This window comes from Durio zibethinus, chromosome 7, assembly GCF_047325235.1.
Source record: "Durio zibethinus cultivar Kanyao isolate XHJ-2024 chromosome 7, ASM4732523v1, whole genome shotgun sequence".
NCBI lineage: Eukaryota > Viridiplantae > Streptophyta > Magnoliopsida > Malvales > Malvaceae > Durio > Durio zibethinus.
In genome coordinates this window covers 15,064,220-15,083,964 of record NC_143168.1, presented here as the reverse complement: position 1 = coordinate 15,083,964, position 19,745 = coordinate 15,064,220, and the positions used below count along the sequence as shown (strand labels likewise).

General features: G+C 30.4%; 1 protein-coding gene across 1 annotated transcript; it reads left to right on the top strand.

Moving 5' to 3' along the window:
* The first annotated feature begins 2,935 nt into the window (after positions 1-2,935).
* On the top strand, positions 2,936-4,849 carry LOC111277694 (acyl carrier protein 2, mitochondrial-like). The gene is made up of 2 exons (XM_022864100.2): positions 2,936-3,252; positions 4,389-4,849. Exons 1-2 carry the CDS (start codon positions 3,031-3,033, stop codon positions 4,563-4,565), a joined length of 399 nt encoding a protein of 132 aa, XP_022719835.1. The 5' UTR covers positions 2,936-3,030; the 3' UTR covers positions 4,566-4,849.
* Positions 4,850-19,745: the final 14,896 nt, after the last annotated feature.

Sequence of the window (19,745 nt, the reverse complement as noted above, 5' to 3'; positions counted from 1 at the left end):
AAATTGCATGAAATTTGTAAATTGCATTAAATAAACAATACATGTGTAAGAAAATTAAAGTGCTTGAAAGAAAAATGCAAGAAAATATAAAGGAATTTTCTCCTAAACAACTTCCAAAACGAGAAAGTGGAGAAAACTACTTAGAAATGAAAAAAAAAAAAAGCACAAGTAAAAATTTAAATTGCAGAAAATGTAACTCCCTTGTTAGTGCACCTTCTAATCCTATTTATAGGAAAATCCTAGATCTAAAAAAGCCAATGAGCTTGTTCCAAAATGCCATGTAAGATGCTTATTATATAAAAAAAATTTTCTAGCTCATCAGATCTTTCTCTAGAAGCTTTCTTAATTGCACTTCTCTCTTCCACTTCCTTCAAGTCAATGTAAAAATTGTGACTTCAAGCTCCAAGTCATTTTTGGAATAGCCAATTTGAGGTTTTCAAAATGCCAACTAAGCATGACTCTTATGCTTTCTTATTGTGTTCATAATGGAGCAACAAGTTCCATTTCTTTATAGCTAGTTTTTGCTAACTCCTTACTTGTATATTGTATAAGACCCAACATTAGTTTCCATAAATTGATTCTTGATATCTCCATTCATCATAACAAAAGCACCAACCACCTTTGTTGGGCATTTAGCTTTAGCAACTTAAGCAGCATCTGTGTTTAATGTTACACCTCCGATAATAGCAAGACCTTTTAACTTTAAATCATTGCATGTAGTTAGTGCAACATTAACTTACTTAGTTGCTCTAATTTGATATTGTGTTTGTACCAACAGATCATAACCACCTTGGTTATTATAGATTGAAAGAACAACATCTATGATCTTTAGAGTTTTTTGTGCAAATAAACCTTGAGATTGCTATAAAAGCCTAGCAAAATGTTGTTAGGGTTATGGATTTTGAAAGCTTTATAAAGGTCCTATATGACATTAGGTACTTTTATGATTGTACTGAAAAAGTGAACCAAATGCTAGTCATAAGTGGATGAAAGAACATGATTGATGTGTGAGCGTCAACTGGGTCCAAAGCTGTAATGGCATCATCAAACTCAACTTTGACAATAGTTTCCTTAAAGCAATAAGAAAATTATGGTTGGTATTAAGATTGAAGCTTCTATATAGTAGTCAATAGTGGAGCTACCCCATGTAAAAATTCCTTAAACAATAGCATTTGGTTTTTAAACCTCTTACAAACAAATACAAACTTAACAATTGGTAATCGAAAGTGCTTAATAACACATGAATTGATAATTCTGGTAAGATTAATGCAAACGAACTAGCTTGCTCTTTTGTAACTAAACCAATAGTGTATGTCTCTGAGAAATAAAAGTAATTGAGAGAGTATTTGGATACTAAATAAATAACAGTAATATCAACTAGGCAAGTTTCACTTAGAAAATTCAAACTAGAGAGTGCAGTGATTGCGACCATAGATGGCAAGGGTGAAAGGTGGCCATTAATCTTAGTAACAAAATAGAGAACACCCTTAACTAAATCAAAATTAATTTTTCTAAAATAAAACTCACCAACCATTACCTTGGCTTTTTTCAATTACTAAAAGCTTAAACCTGTATGGGTCATGAACAATAATCAACTTATTCCTAGCCATAAATACTATTGTAAAAGCCATTTCAATCTTCCTACAAGCATCAACAGCCTAGTTTGAATTTTGTGCATTATAATCAACAAAAGATAGCATCATTTTTAACATAAAAGAACAAGAAATTGGGTACCTATCATGTCCTATAACCATTTCAATATTTAATTTAGTACCCTTAGACTTAGACTCATTAAACATTTTAGGTACTAGTACGTTTGAGATAAGTTTTTGTGGTGGTGAATTTAAAGGAAAAAAAGATTTCTAGGGGTAAATTTGCGAAAAGTGAATGAAGAAGACAAAGGACAAAGATTGGTAGAGATTACCATGAAAGTCTTTTGTTCAGTGGAATGGTTTTCCTTCAGGTCCAACACATGATCTACCATGGATGTGTTTTGTTTGGTTGGATGATTTCCCATCAAGTCCACCACATGGTCTTTACCCTCTTCACCCACGATTTCACTTTACATTCTTGTAAACATTTCATCAAACATCTTGGTCATCCTAATATAAAAGCTCTCCATCTAAGTTTGAATGTCCATACGTAATTCTTCAAGCAAATGTTCCATCCAACTATTAATGTTGGATTGCAAGCATACGATCCCTTTTCCTAGCTAAATAATATCTTGCTCTAATTGGATAATCTCATCGTTAGCTATGCTAGAATCTTAAACTCTAATACCAATTATACAAGTTGATTGGAATGTAAGAGAATGAGCTGATGTAGAGCTCAATAAGCATGCATAGTCATGAATGGTAGAAGAAAGAATAAGAGAAAAGGAGAAAAGAGACAAAAGGAGAAAAAAAAAGATTCAAGAATTATATTATTTTCTAAAATGATGATTACAAGTGTTGTATTCTTTCTAAATATCTACTAAGCAATTGTAACTAATCCTAATAATTAGCAGCAACCATTAACATAATCATGATATTGACTAAGTTAACAAAATTTCAATTCAACTAATTTTAGTGAACTAAACATTCTACTAACTCCAATAGCCTAATAGCCCAACTTAATAGCCCAATATCAACTCTTCATATAATTCACCCGAAACATATGACTTGTGAAAGTGCCTTAATACAACTAATATGAAATATAAAATTTCATACAATCTTTCTCCTAATCTGTAATTTAGCTTTAATGATAAAGACTAAAACGATATGCAATCCACAATATGAAGATGAATGATCAACAATTTTAACAGTCTTGCCCTCTTGGCAAAGCAAAAAGAAAAGATAATATAAAAAATATATAAAAAAAGGGGCTAAAACAAGAAAGTACGACGTCGTATTCCTCATTTATTTCTCACTTTTACTCGCCTCCTAAGCTACAAAGGTTCCCATTTCTCGTAGTTGAGAGAGAGCGAAAACAGAAAAGAAAAGGTGTCTTCCCATTTGCACTGGAAAGAAGAGAAGAGGGCTACTTATTGAAATGGCGGCGGTGAGAGGAGCTTTGCTTAAGCACCTGCGGGTGAACGCAACGGCCCTGCCTCGTAACCCCAACCCTATCAATAACGGGATCTTCGCTCTTACCTTTAACGCCATATGTCGCGGGTTCTCCGACGAGGTCAAGGGCTCTTTCCTCGACAAGTCTGAGGTCACCGATCGCGTCATCTCCGTCGTCAAAAACTTCCAGAAAGGTGATCCTTCCAAGGTCCTTACTTGTTCACTTCGCACTTTTCCCTTTTCGTTTATTTTCTTCAAATTTTGGAGTGTAGATTATTTGTGCATTATACAGTTTGTGGAAAATGAAACATATGATTTGTTTTTTCAATTAAATGAATGGTAATATGATAATGGATTCATCAATGTGAAAGTAGCATCCGTATAGACCCCGTTAGGTTTACCTTTTTCTTTAATATTTCATGACAAATTATGGAAAACATGGGTTTGGATTTTGGATTGTCTCGGCTTACTTTGTGATTGATCAACCCTAAAGGAGTCGCATTTCTCCTAAATCAATTGGATGACCTACCTTTCAATTATTTGGGAATAAATTTATCTTTTTTTTTTTTTTTTTTTTTATGATATGATAATTTTACTACATAAATGTTGAGAACTAATAAAAAGATGTCCTTTTTGTAGCTCTGGTTAAATGTTACCAAATTATGTCTTTAAGAGGGGAAATCAATGTGAACTTGAGGTAGATTCTGAATGGACAAAGCTGCTCATAGGTCAATGGGAGAAAATTATGTTTGGTCTATGATGCAGTTTCATTTTTTTTAGAGCTGATTTCTTTCTGGCTCTTTTGATTTTATGTTATTTCATTACATTCATCCCGAGAGCAACCTATTTGGTTTTCTTAATTGGGATATAGGTGGGATGGGGCTTGAAGCTTCTGTTACTTGCTAATAGCAATTTGAAGAGTTATGGTCAGGCACAACTATTAGCTTTGGCTGCATTGCTAGTCCAAGTTTTAGTACTAATAGTGTGATTTACATACAAACAAGGATACATTCTATAAGCTTTATATCAACCTAAATTGCTAGTTGTAGTTGTAGAAGTGTGATTTTATATCTACTTGGAAAGAAGCTTTCTTCATGTTCAAGTGGATCACTTCAATTGATACGACTGTGACTGTTGTGTATTCTACTACTTGGAAAGAAGATATTCCGAGCTTGTTTTTTTCCCTCTATTCTTATCTTCAATATATTTTGTAATGATGAAAAAATATAAATTTTTAGGTTATTTTGAGGGTAACTTCTAGAAAGTTCTTTTGGTTGCATATAGAATTTTGCTCTTTTAGAGTGTTTTTGTCCTTTTTAACATCTCATTTTTTCTAATTTGCAGGTTGCCCCAGACGCGCATTTTCAAAATGATCTTGGATTAGATAGTTTGGACACTGTGGAGGTTGTCATGGCCCTTGAAGAAGAATTTGGGTTTGAGATACCTGATAATGAGGCAGACAAAATCAGCACGATCAATCTTGCTGTTGAGTTCATTGCTTCTCACCCTCAAGCAAAGTAGAGGGGAAATTATGAAGCTCTACTCTTTTCCTTGGTTTTCACTTCGTTCCTTTGACACCTGTAGCTGCATTAGGATAATTCAAGAATCTTCCCGCCTAGGCTGATGTTTGTAGTGCATTTGATTTTTAGTTCTTCTGAGGAGGATTGTTTCTAGATATTTACTGCTTCAATGCAGCAGTTCCAGTTCATGAAATGTTACATTTTGGTGAGAAAAGAACTGTTTCTTTTATTGCTCTAAACATATTTCGTTTTAAAGTAATAAATTTAGGCCATTGGTTTAAAAAAGACTATTGTACTTGATCGCAATTCATATTGGCACGGCAGTACATGACTTATTTTTGGAGGATAGTTGGGTTTGAATGTAGTCAGTCGGCAGGTCTATTGAAATGACCATAAAACCCCAATCAGAGTATGGGGCTTTGCACAGGGTTGCTAAATTAATGATGTTTATTTTCTATTAGCAAAATATGGGAAAAGAATGAAGATGATCCCGTTGGTCGTAGTTCTTTTACATGGTTTGTATTCTATTACTATTAGCATCATGGTATGGACAGGGGATCCATTTTTTCAAGGAGAGCAAAGATGCTAAAGGGGAATTTTGCATTGTTTTACTTGAATTTGTAGGCTGAAAAGAGAACAAACACATTAGAGGCCTAGGACAGATTGGGCCTCAGTGAAATCCAAATTGCCTTGTAAAAACCAAACTAAACAACAAGTCTAGTGTCATTACGAACCAAAATTTTCAAGGTACAAGGACACTCAAATCCAATTATTTCATGGAAATTGGCCTTTAAAAATTACTTTTTTAAAATATGTTCACGTTTTTTAGAAAAGTAAAGATTTTTTGTTATTTGGATAAGTTAATGAAAAATATTTTTTTATTGTTTGATTGTTTTTCAAAAAATTTATTTTTTAACAATATTGGCATAAATATTAAAATATTAAAAATTATTTATTAATAATATATATTGAAATTATTTATTACTATATTTATTAATATTAAAAAATTTATTTTAATTATGCTATTGATTATTAAATATTATATTAATATTAAACACTCAAAATAAAACTATTTATTATTTATATTAATATTTTATAATATTTAAAATAGTATTACTATTATTAAAATATATTTTTATTAGTAAAATAATATTTAAATTGTAATAATCAATATTAAAATATTAAAAATATTTATGCTATTAAAATAATTATATTCTATATTAAAACTATCTATTATTAAGTAATAACAAAAATATTAATTTATGTTTATTATTAAAATAGTATTATAAATAAATTAGTCACTAAAATATAAAATAATATATTTTAAATTGAAAAATAATAAAAAATTATTAAAATATTCATATTATTAAAATAATATTAATATTATATTAAATAATATTAATTATTAAAATAATAAAAATATTATTTAAGTATATTAATATTTATTATTAAAATAATAATATAATACTATTTATTATTTAAAAAGATTTATATTTACTAATGTACAAAATAGAAATATTAAAAATTAAAATACCAAAATACTTTTAATATTAATATTTTAATTTTTACTAAAAATTATGTTAGCCTTGAATTGATTAAAAGTTTTGAATTGATAAAACAAAAATTTGCCTAACGTGAATCAAACTCTCATAATCTTAAATTAAACATTTTTCTAGCTTTCTATCTTGTCAAAATTCATTTTGGAGCCAAAACAAAACAAATTCTCAAAACAAAATGGATTAAGGCATGTTTTAAATAGAAAGGATCGATCCCCACCTTTACCTAATCGATCTCTTGGCTAAAGAGATCGATCCATTTTTTTTCCAATAGCTAAAGTTGTGGGAATTCATTAAGAACCAATCGATCCCCTTTCTGTAAAGATTGATTGGTTAGGGTTTAAACTTACTCGATCGATCCCCCTTTAAAGGAATCGATTTGTTTTTTATATAGAATGCAATTCTGGGTTAAAAATTTCACAAAAGGGATTGATTTCCCCATATAGAGGATTGATCACCCAAGCATTGAATCAATCAGGTATACTACCTGATTGATCAGGTATGTGTTTTCTTGCACAAATTTGGGTTTTCCTATAATTGACCCAATCGATCCCCTACATGAAGGGATCGATCCCCTGATGCCCATAAAGCCCCAACAGCTATTTTTTGTCTGATATTTTACAGTTTGAAGCATTAAATGCAAAAACAACGTCTATCTACTCTATTTTGCATATAAATGAAGGCTTTCACTGTAAATTAAGAGTATGAAAAGCTAAGAGAACTTATTGCCTCCACCAATCATCTTGTTCAAGCATTCAAACTAGTTCAAAAGAGAGAAAAATACAAAAAATCCTTCTTGTATCGATTTTTTTCTAAATTCTCTTGTCAATATTGCTTTGTACTTCAAGCTAGCAAACACCTAACCTTAGAGATAGTCTTTAAGTTTACATAACACTTCGAAAACTTTGTATTGTGAGATTTTGAGCTTAAGGGGAGGATAACTCTTAAGAGTTTGTGGTGTTAATTATATAAAGCTTTGAGAAGCTATGTTATAACTTTCAACACATAATGGATTAAAGTCTTTAGCAAGTGAGGCTAAGAGAGAAGATGTAGTTGCCTAAAGAAAGAATCAAATCTTTATAAACCTTGGTGTCTAATTCTCTATCTCTATCCCTTGTTTTTAAGATCGTTAGTTTACTCTTATTTATTGTGTTCATTTGCTTGAATAAATTATTTTGCAGAATTTGTGCTTATTAAGTATTGATTTTTGAAAATTTTATTATCAACCAATTCACCCCATCTTGATTTATTTCAAATCTTTGAGCTAATAAATTAAATAAATTTTTTTATTAATATAATAATATTTTTGTTCGAATCAAATCAAATTCGAGTTTAAATATCATGTCGAAAGCTTGGCTTAAGTAGAATTATAAAAATATTTAATACTAAAATATTAAGAGACTTTTATTATTAATATTTTAAATATTTTAAGTAAAATTATATAAAATATTTCTAATTAATATAATAACATTTGAGATCGGATAAATTAGGTTCAAACTTAAAAAATCATGTCCAAAGTCTCGCTTTAATAAAATTATAATCACGAGGTTAATAAATAGTCTTACTTATAAGCACATTTTATCAAAAAATCTTTTCCTATTTTGAAAAGAAAAAGATAATTTCGAGACAAATGATCTCATTTTCAGTTTATCAATAAGTCGTTATTCGTTTTCCAATCAATTTTTTTATCAAACAAATATTAAAAATATAAAAATCATTTTTTGAAAAATCATTTTTCATGAAATAAAATGATCCTCAATTTTAGTTCTAGTTAGTTCTAATAATCAATGCTCGTTGTCTGATAATTTCAAATAAAAAAACAATTTTAATCTAAATTGGGTATATGAGAAACCAATATTAATTTTAGTGACCAATTTTCAATTATGACCTCATGCGAATCTCATATCCAACCTAGCTTAAAATTTATTTGAGCTAAACAAAGCTTACTGTTGCTACATTGCTGTACTCATTTGACTTGATTAAAAAACTCAAAATTCATAGTTCAAGCTCAGTTGAACTTTATTTTTTATAATTTAGACTCGAAAACAATGAAGTTGCTTGAGGTGATTCAATTAAGCATGATTATCACCAAATCAACTAAAAAGCATGAGCTCACTTGGGCTCCTAGCATGAGTTTGAACTTTAAAATAAAATTTTAAAAATAAAAAATTCGAAGAAAATCAAAATTTGGGAAATTGGGCTTTTGACAAATGCCAATTGATTTCCACAAGAAGCACACATCACAACCGGCCTAGAAAATTTGGTTAATTAGGTGATATTATTGTTGTAGTTGGGAAAATTTCAGTTTGAAAAAAATGTGTTTAAAAAATGCTATAAAAAAGTTTAAAAAAGACATGATGTTGGAAAGGAAAAAGTAAGTGATTTTTGCCAAAAATAAATAATTCAGTGGGTATTTGGTTATTTTATTTCCAAACTATAAATTTCAAACTGCAATTGCACCTCCTAATTAGCTTTTAAAATTGACTCATTTTTAGCCAAAAAAAATGCTTTTAACAAAAATTATAGTGTGTTTACAATTATTTTTGCATTCAAAAGTTGTGTTTTGAAACCAAAATGCAATGCTAATGGAGGCCTTAGTCGATTAGGTTCGCTTCTAATCACAGTGATTATTGATGGTAAAGTTTTTTACTATTTTAGAAAAAAGTTAAAAAAAAAAACAAAAATAAAATTTATAGTTATTTTAAATTGTAAAAAAGAAAAATATATGAATTTTTTTACAAAAACCCACGCAAATTTTTAAAATGAAAAAGAAATAGAAAGAAACAAATTTTAAAATTGAATTCTCTCTATTTAAATAAAATAAATTATCATTATAACCTTAATAATATATTTTTTTATTGCATAATCTATCTTTTCTATCAATTTATTCACCAATCTGATACTTGATTAACTCATAAGATTAAAATTCACGTTAGAGTCTTATTTGGGTTTTGACTCTATAAGAGGAGTCTTAGTTTCGACTGAGTATAAAGTTTCCATCTTCGAGATCCCTTTACTGAGTTGTCTTGGAGGTGGCTTAGTTGTCTTAGTAACTAGTGGTCATTAGTTTGTTTGCTATCAGTGATGGCGGACAAGTTGGAAGAGGCTAGCAATAACTTAACGCTTATAAAAAAAGAAAATGATCGAGTTAATGTAAGGGAGTTACCGAGTACGATAAATATGGTGGAAAGGGAGAGATGGCTAGTGGGTCAATTGCTAACCAACCGTTCTTTCATCAGAGAAGCCATGATAAGGATTTTAAAAGTCATCTGAAAGTTGGCCATGGAGATACAAGTTAGTATATTAGACACCAACTTTTTTTTTTTTAAAGTTTGGTACAAAAAAAAAAGAAGAAGGATAAGCTAAGGGTTATGGATGGTTCTCCTTGGTCTTTTGAAAATAACCTCTTAGTTTTTGCTGAGTTTGATGGAGATTTGAGGCCATCTGAATACAAGTTTGATATGGCACAATTTTGGGTAAGGATTTATAACTACCTTTGAAATGGATGAACAAGAATGTTGGAAAGAGCATTGGGAAAAGATTGGAAACCATAAAGGAGTTGACTCGAAAAGGTTTCTCTGGGTGAGAGTTGAATTGGACATAAGAAAATCTCTAAGGAGATTTGTGGCAATAGGTGCTCATAGTGATGGAAAAGTTATAAGAGGAATGCTTAAGTACGAGCGTTTACCATTATTTTGCTCTGAGTGTGGTATATTGGGTCATACAACGGTAGAGTTCAAGTTGATGGAGAACATAGAGGACATGGCAGGGGTTAAGCCTCAGTATGGCGTCTAGCTGCATGCATTACTTGTAGAAAAAAGATATGCTTCCTACATGGCAAATACAAGAATTAATAAGAAGAACAGTGGCATCAAGATTGGCGACAAATGTTCAAAGGAAGCAAGGGATGGCAACGGCAATAGATCAACAGTGAATGTAACATAATGGGGAAAAGCTCACCGCAGATTGAATTTTAAACAAAGTGTTGGCGAGACAAAAAGTCAAATTAAAGCAAAAAATCAGTCGGATAATCTTGAAACAGTTAAAGATAGTCAAAAGATATTGATACTCGGAGGGGATAAAACTCATGACATTCATGGAGATAATGTGCGAAAAGTCGAATTTAAATCAATGACAAAATCGAGTGCAGTGGAGGAAAATATGCCGCAAGGCCCAAGAGATAGCACTGGAAAGCATGGATGCATAAAAGATGGGGTTAACCCGAGTAAGAAAATGAGAGGAAATCCGATGTGAGACCTAGTATAAATTAATTATATGCATGGGAATAGTGGAACTCATGCAACAAAAGTGACTAGTAAGGTTGATGAGGCTATGAAGGCTGACGTGGACATAACCAAAACAGGAACTAACAACCAAAAGAATGCAAGCATGGGAAGTACCACAGTAGTTGAGGAAAATGAAGTAGGGACAAACGGACAAAGTGCAAGCCTGACCTAGAAAAAAAAGGCTAGAGTGGCAAACAAGGCAGATAAGGTTCCATTGATAAATTTGGCAAAAAAGAGAATGGGTGACAGGACTAGATTAAACAAGAAAGAGCTGATGGATGATGAAGTTAGGAATCAATTAAAGAAGGGAAGGATTAAAATAGACGTCAACATGAAAAATTCTATTTCAACGTCGGAGACTAATAACCAATCCCATTGAGAGCAATGAAGAATCTTCCGTGGAATTGCTGTGGGCTTGGAAACCCATGAGCAGTTTGAGTTTTTCGACAATTATTGAAGAAAAAAGACACTAGTTTTTCTTAGCAAAACAAAACTACATGCCAGTAAATTAGACAAAATAAAGAGAAAATATGAATTGAGTTTTTGCTTTGGAATGAGTGCACAAGGAAAAAATGGAGGGCTTAGTAATGATGTGGAAGACAAACATTAAGCTCAAACTTCTTAGCTTCTCCAAGAACCACATAGATATGGAGGTGGAAGAAGGAACGAGAGTAAAAGAATGAAGAATTACTAATTTCTATGGGAAGCCAGACATCCGGTTGAGGCCGCTTTCATGGGAGCTACTAAGGAGACTATCCTCCCAATCCTTTATGCCATGGTTGTGTATAGGATACTTTAACGAAATACTATGGTCTCATGAAAAAAGGGGATGTTGCTTAAGCAGGGAAAGACAAATAGAAGACTTTCGAGAAGCATTGTATAAGGTTGGCCTAGAAGACTTAGGCTTCAATAGAGTTACGTGGGAGAGAGGAAATAACCTTAAAAATAATGTAGGAAAGACTTGACAGAGGCGTGGCTAATCAAGGATGGTGGGAGAGATTTCCTTTCTAGAAGTTCATTATCTCACTATGTTAGTTTTAGGTCACAGCCCAATAGTAGTGTATACAGAAGCGAAACAAACAAGGCAGACGGTTAAGAAAAAACATAGAAGGTTTCTTTTTAAAGCTATGTGGGTAAGGAAATCTGACCGTGAGCAAGAGGAAAACAATGTATGTGACGTTGATTATGACATTAACAATGATAACAAACTGGAAAAACTGAAGCACATGGGATTATGAATGTCAAAATGGTAGAAGGACAGATTCATGAATATTCACAATGACGTGGAGAGGCTTGCTAAAGAGTTTTAATGGTTGAAAGTTTATTAGTAAGTGAAAAAATTTACAAAAGGGGAAATAGATTTAAAAAGATCTGAACGCGGCCTTAGATAAAGAGGAAACATTCTAGGCATAAAGATCTTGGGTCAAATGGTTTAGAAAAGTTGATTGAAACATTGCATTTTTCCATGCCAAGGCTTTTCAAAGAAAATGGGTGAATGCAATCATAGGGTTGGAAAATAAAAATGGAGAGTGGTGTGAAGCTAATGAAAATATTTAGAAAATAACCACTAGTTACATCAAACAACTCTTACAGTCTTAAGGGAACGTTCATGAAAATATTCTTGAGGCTATTGGAAACTGAGTTTCAAACAGATGAATGGCTTCCTATTAATGGGTTCAATGTTGAAGAGGTTTGTATGGTATTAAGACAAATGCATCCTTCAAAAAGCACCAGAACCTGACGATATGTCTGGTTTTTTTTTTTTTCCAATTATTCTGGCATATAATAGGTAATAATGTGGTTAATTTAACTAGTATTTCTTGAATGGAAATGGGGTCCTTAGTGGTATCAACCATAACAATATTATTTTGATCCTTAAAACTAAATAACTGAAAAATGTAACCCAATTTAAACCAATTAGCTTGTGCAATGTTCTATATAAAACCATTATTAAAATATTTGCTAATAGACTTAAACTTGTCCTACCACACTATATTAGTGAATCCCACCGTACTTTTGTCTAAGGAAGATTAATCATAGACAATGTATTGATTGCCTATGAACTTTTACATTCCATGAAAAATAAAAGGATCGGTCAAAATGGTCAATTTGCCTTTAAATTAGCATAAGGAAAGTATATGACAAAGTCGAGTGGCATTTTTTTGGAAAGTATGATGTAAAAGTTAGGTTTCTAACTCAAGGTGGATGTTCTTTATACTGAAGTGCGTTAAATCCATATCCTACTCAATTATTGTAAATGGCCAAGTTACTAACAAGTTTTATCTAGGAAGAGGCTTCAGACAAGGTGACCCAGTACCACCTTACCTATTTATCTTGTGCTCTAAAGGATTGTCATTAGTTCTCATAAAAGCCCAAGGAGAAAGATTGTTGCAAAGTGTTCAAGCCAATCGTAATGGGCCCTGTATTACTTATTTATTTATTTATTTTTGTAGATGATAGCTTACTATTTGCCAAGGCGAATTGAAGCGAAGGTGAAAGGGAAAGAGATATGCTATAAAAATGTGAAGAATGTTCGAGTCAAAAAATTAACTATGAAAAGTCGGTTATGTTTTTTAGTAGTAACACAAATGATTAGCATAAAGAAACACTAAATAATCTATTTAGCATCCATGCAACAACAAGTCCAAAAAAAATACCTTGGATTACCTTCTATGGTAGGTTGGGATGAAAAAGGGTTTTTAGAGAGCTAAAAGATAGAATCCAGTCAAGCTTGTGACGGTAAAGGAATAAAAGATTATAAATTAGGGGTACAGAGATATTTATTAAAGCCATACTTCAAGCAATTCCTATTTACTCCATGAACTAATTCATGCTACCGAAAGGTTTGTACAAAGAACTCAATAGGATTTTCAGCAAGTATTGATGGCGGTAAAGAGAATGATCAAAAGGCATCCACTAGATGAAATGAAAAAATATGTGAATATCGAAGTCTAGAAGGGCATTAGGGTTCTGAAACATGGAGCTTTTCAATAAATCCATGCTTGGAAAAAAAAATATGGAGGCTTCTGCCACAACCAAATAGTCTAGTACTTATTGTTGCTTTTTGTATAGTTTGCAAATGCACAGATCAATAATAAAATAAAAGTATTCCAATATCGTTTGTAAAAGGATTATGGATTGTAATGTCGGATAGCTTTCAAGTACCAAATTTGAGATATTAAAATCTTATATCTAAATAAGTGAAATTCACGGTTGATTGCAAAATAAAAAAAAATAAAAAAAGAGTAATGTGGGCTTAGATCTTGACTTCATCAATTGTCACTTGGGAAGTAATGAGTATAGCCATACTAGATCTAAAAGAACAAGAATGAAAATCTTGAAAACAAAGAAAACTTGAGATTGCCGAATATGAAACTAAAGAACTTAAATGTAAAATGATGATGGCTGGAACTTAACTTTAGAGAAGGAATGCTTAAATTGAACTTGTAAAAGAATGCTTATCAAAATTTGTAAAACTAAAAGAAATTATAATTCAAACTTTTAATAAGAAAAAAATGCTTGAAAATAAAGAGATCTTTGAAAAATAAATATTTCTCAAATTAAAGAAAAGAATTTAAAGAAACGATATTTTGTTATTGGCAAATCTATTACCTAAGCTAATAACTAAACTAAAGAAAAACTAAGAAAAGAAAAGAGTGAAGAGAGGAGAAGTGAGGGATAATGAAACAAGTGGGAATGACTTCTCTATTTATAGAGGAGGTTTGGCAATAGGGGGACAAAAATTAGAAGATTTTGATTTAAAATCAAATGCTAAGAGATATGGTTTATCTTCATCTTCAAAGTGCTTTGACCAAATGAGACTCTTACTTCTTGAAGAGGTGTAACTGAATGGGTATCTTTAGAAGAATCTTGGCCATGCAATCTTTGCTTGATATAATCTTGATGCAATGTTCTTATAGGTTTGGCTAAGATAGAATTCAAGACAAGGTAATTGATTCTTATCTAAACTCCTAGGATGTAGCTTATAAATCTTCAAAAAGATAAGAAAAAGAATCCATTTCAAATGTAAACACTATTGGCCGAATAGGGTAAAGTTTATGGTAGCTTAAAATTCTTCAATGCTTAGCAAAATAGTCATGGTAAAGTTCAAATTTCTTTTGGCCACATGAGGTAAAGTCCTTGTGCATTTAATTTGCATGGAATCTTTTGAAAAAATAAATAGGGCTCAATGGTGTGAGAGTTATTTATGAATGCACATTCATAGCTTGGCCACATAAACAAGTCTTAATGCAAGTAAAAGTCTTGTATCTTACTTCGTTCGAATACAAGGATGACTTAAGAGTCCATGTGCATATAAAATTCCTTTTTGGTTGCGTGGTTGATTGGCATTGAACTAATAAGGTTCAATTAACCCTCGGTCTTGCATGGCCAAATATGCACTTTCATACATGGATTTTATGTTTTCCTCATCTAAGGGCTTTAAACTCTACAATGTAAGAAAATAGCATTAAAGCACAAAAATTTGAACAAAATTTAAAATTTAATACCAATTTTTGCATGTAAAAATGTTATATGTTTAGGTATTGTCATACTCCTACAATTGAAGCTTTGCTTGTCGTTAAGCAAAATCCTCAAATCAACAAAATTATAAATTATTATACATACTCACAAAGTAAAAAATTACATAAAGTTCTCTTCACACGTTATTGCATAATACAAAGCTAAATATAAACATAAAGTTATAAGAAATTCTTTAAAAAATAAACTCCCAATATATTATGCTCTTTACGCATATGCATTTACTCATTCTTTAATTCATGCATATAACTTAAGTAAAAAGAATGTAAAATATTTCATCATATTTCAGCTCAAAGACAGAACATGTTTTATATGTTCCCTTTCCCTTTTCCTCTTCACTAATGTTAAATTTACATAATTAAGTCAAGATGAAAAAGTCTCTTAAGCTTGTGATGTAAGGCTTAGGTTAAGGTAGGAAAAAGAAAATTAAGGTCAAAACCTTTAGCTTATTTTTTTAGAAATTTCTTGGACTTTATTTTAAACAATTGGAAGCTTTTGGACACTTTGAATACTTGAGGCATCACTTTATTCTTTTATTTATGGCATTTTTTTAACTTTAGCCATTTTTGGCTTTATTAGGCTTTGCCTTGCATTTGCCATTTTCTTTTCTTACATTCCTTATGCTTCCATTCCTCTCAAATACATCAAAATGTCCATAATGCATAAGTTAGCATAATTTGATTAGGAAAAAACAAAAGAAGGGATTGTTATAATGTATAGATTTGTAGACCTATTGCTAGATATATATTAAAAGAGTTACCACCAATCTTTTTTATTTAGGTGCGATTGGCCACCTGAAAAATTTGTCCCACTTAAAGATGAGTCCCAAGATTAACTTAGGTATATTTAAATAGTATATTCTGATCCACAAAACCAAATTTAAGGTTTTGGAGTACAATTACACGTGAGAAATGTTAAAGCACCTTCATAACGCCCATTCAAAGGATGATACTAGTTTGATTTTAAATTATTCAAGCTTTAACCATATTTATGATTTACCAAAGATATTTAATATTGATCTTAAAATTACTTCAATATTTGATAGTAATTTAAGATAATTTTGTTACCTCATGAGTATTCATGAAGACTAATATCCCACTTTGAAGCAACTTTGTTGTCGAAGTCATTAATATATTTTATTTGAAATAATTAGTAAAATCCTCTAATAATTTGGTAAGATTTAATTTAAGATTTAAATTCTCCAATAATTTGATAAGATTGAAAAACATTTTTTTTTTGAAAACTTTTTATCTTAATGAAAAGAATGAAATAAAATAAACACAAATTAGCATGCAAAGAACACCATGCAAAATAATATTATATCATGTAATAATAATATATCATACAATAAACATAAGTTATCATGCAATAATATAATATATAAATTATCATGCACTTGATATAAAATATCATGCAAATATATATTAAACTTATGCCGAAATAAGAACTGAAAAAAATTAACAAAAACATCATGCAAAAAAAAATATTTTTTTATCACATTAATGCAATCAAAATAATAAATATTAATATATATATATAAAACATAAAAAAATAAAAAAAATAAAAAACAAAAAATAAACAAAAAAGAAAAGGACAAACCTGCACTATGGGTCGAGCACCTGATGGGTCATACACAGACCTCCTCAAATTCCACATGGATCCTAACTTTCTTAAAATGATGTCGTTTTGATCTGGTATAAAAGGTAAATTTTATTTTTTTTCTTCAATTGCCTCAGTCTCTTCTTTCTTTCTAGCTCCAACTCCTTTTGACTTCTCTTTAGAAGTCTCATCGGAGACTTTAACCAAATGCAAAGCCAAGCCAAAAACCTAGGTTCTAGATCTGAGAAATTCAACCGGCTGTCGGGAATTGCAAATTTTTATAGAAAACCAATAAAATATAGGTAACGATCACCACCAAACCCCTCAGGCCACCATGACTCCACTAGAAAATATAAACCCTCACTAGAAAACTTATAACAAAACCAAAATTTCATATACAAACCCATAACAACCCAACCATTCAAAACTTAAAAAAGTTTACAGTAAACTTCCAAAATTTCAATCATGAATTCTAAAAACCAAAAATCAAATCCACAACCCTAAGACTTTCAAAGCCAGAAAATCGGCAACTTAAGAAATCCAATAAGATCTAATAAAAAAAAAATCTCTACACCCATTTTTGGATTCCAAACAAATTCCAAGAAACCCTAAAACCAATTTTTTTTTAAAAGCCTAGAACTGAAAGTCCAGCCAACCTCTATAATCCTAGAAATGCCTTCTCTAAACTCAATCCTAGGAAACTAATTTCTAGAAAAACCTTTTTTCTTTTCTTAAATTTCTCCCCTTTATCATTTTCTGTTCTTTCCGTTTTTCCATGTATGAATGATTTATATAGGGCTTAACTCCTTTTAATTCTAAAATGAATAACTCGATCGAATCCATAAATTTGGGGTTTAATTTTTGACTATCCAAAATTATTCAATTGTTGTTGACTTTCCATGATTTTCATGATTTGATTCTGCCAATTTGATATCTAGGACAAATTCTCAAAGAAGATTTGATTTTGTTTTCAATTCAATACAAAACACAATTTTTGGACAAATTCTTGATTTCATTCTTCCCTTTTTTCTTTTTTTTTTTAAACTTTTGACTTTTTTTGTTTTGTTCACTTTTTTAAAACAAAATAAATAAATAAATAAATAAATAAATAAAAGAAATTAATTTAAATCAAATATTTTCCTATTAGGCCCAAAGTTTCCTAATCGAGCCCAATTTACGGTTGAAAGCTTAATTTTTATCCCAAAAAAATTTCAAATAAAATGGGATGTCTACAGAGATAATAATCAAATAAAAAGATTATTGGGCTTATTATGCAGCTAAATAAACAAAGAAAAAGAAATAATATAACATGTTTAAAATATAGGTACTATGGATACATCATAACAGAGTGGGATCAAAAAAGGCTTAAACAGTCCAAAAAATTACCTAGTTTTTCTCTTGAGTCAAATATAGTATAGGATTTCACCTCAATGGTTGAGTAGATGAATTTTAGAGTACTTATCTTAATCATCCAATTTCATGCAAATCCATATTTCATAAACTTTCACAAAAATCAAAGCATTTTATTAAAAGAGAATAAGAACATATGTACAAAAATCATATCAAAAAAGAAACATGTTAAGAATTCTTTTTAAGTTCTACCATACTTATAATTAAACTTCATATCAAACTTAAGTCAATCTTGAAACATTTATGCAAAATAAACTAAGTGTGCATAACAATGAAATCTAACAAGTCAATTTGGTTTGAAAGTAAAAATGGGTTCACAATTTTCAACAAGCATTTAAGAAAGCAGTTTTCTTTTCTACATTTAAGTTGAACAATATATTAAAGCAAAAAGCAAGGGAAAAATAAATACTCTATAAAATTTTGCTTAAGGTTGAATCTTCACTTAAATGAGATCTTTTCCTTACTTCACTTTATTCCTACAAAAACAAACTAAAAAAAAAACATTAAAACATCAAAACATTAAAACATCAAAACACACATGTCCTAATAAAAATAAAGAAAACATAAATCATAAAATAAAACTTGGGTTGCCTTCCAAAAAATGCTTTTCTGGTAAGTTTAGCCATTTCTAAATATATCAAAATCATCTTATCCCTTTGAAGGGATTTTACCTTGTCGGATCCTTATCTAAGGAATGATATAAACAGGACTGGTCTTAGGAGGTGTACTAACTCTCCTAGTTAGAATCACATAAACTAAGCTTAAGTTCATTATGGCTTTGGTACTATTAGAAGTAGGTGTTGCCAAATGGTTTTGCATCAAGGGATCAAGATGTTTAGCTACTGAGTTAGAATCCTAAATGTTTTCTTTTACCTCTACTACATTTACATTATCTTTATCCCTAAGAATACCATACCTTTCAGTTACAAATTGTAATTTCTTGTTTGTAAACTTAAGGTAAGGTTATGGTTATATACATTAATTAAGGCCTTGACAGTCAATAAGAAATGTTTTCTTAATAATAATCAAGTTTCATAACCTTTCATATCTAATATAGCAAAGTTTACAGAGAGTGCATACTTGTTAACTTTCATAAGCATATTTTTTAATATCCCTTGTGGTTGCTCAGTAGACTAGTTAGCAAATTTTAGGTTGAATCTAGCAGGCTTCAACTCTCCACAACCTAACTATATAAACATATTTAAAGGTATTAAGTTTATGCTAGATTCAAGATCATAAAGAGCTTTATCAAAATTTAATTATCTAACTTTGCAAGAAATAGTAAAACTCCCTGAAACTTTTTACTTTTTGGGTAAGAATTGTTAAAGTTCAAGGTTGTAATCTTTTACAAATGTGGCATTCTTTAATTTTTTAAGTAGCTCTTTAGGAATAGGTCTTAAGGTAGTTGGTGCTACATTAAAACATTGCCTACATTCTTACAATCATTCTTGGCTTTGTTTGAACTTTCTCTTGTATTCCACCTCTTGAACTACCTCTTTAGGCTTCAATTGAATGATTTCTAAGAATGCTCTTTTTATTTGCAATGGCATTTGTCTTTCTTTAGTAGACTTTTCAATATATTTTTTAAGATCTTTCTTATAGTCCATCTCAACATTTTCTTTTTTAGGATCTTCCTCATAAAGTTCAATGTTCTCAAGGGCCTTCAGTGCCAGGGTTAAAATCTTCTAAAATTTCTCTTTCAAACCTCAATAGTTCCTTATCTTTCAATATTATCCCATAAAGTCTATTTTAGGTTATTTTACAAAGCTAAAGAGGTTTACCACTATTGGT

Excerpts from the sequence above, each read along its gene's own strand:
- LOC111277694 (XM_022864100.2), top strand. The coding sequence starts at position 3,031 with ATGGCGGCGGTGAGAGGAGCTTTGCTTAAGCACCTGCGGGTGAACGCA. Across the intron at positions 3,253-4,388 it reads AGAAAGGTGATCCTTCCAAG|GTTGCCCCAGACGCGCATTT; the intron begins GTCCTTACTTGT and ends TCTAATTTGCAG.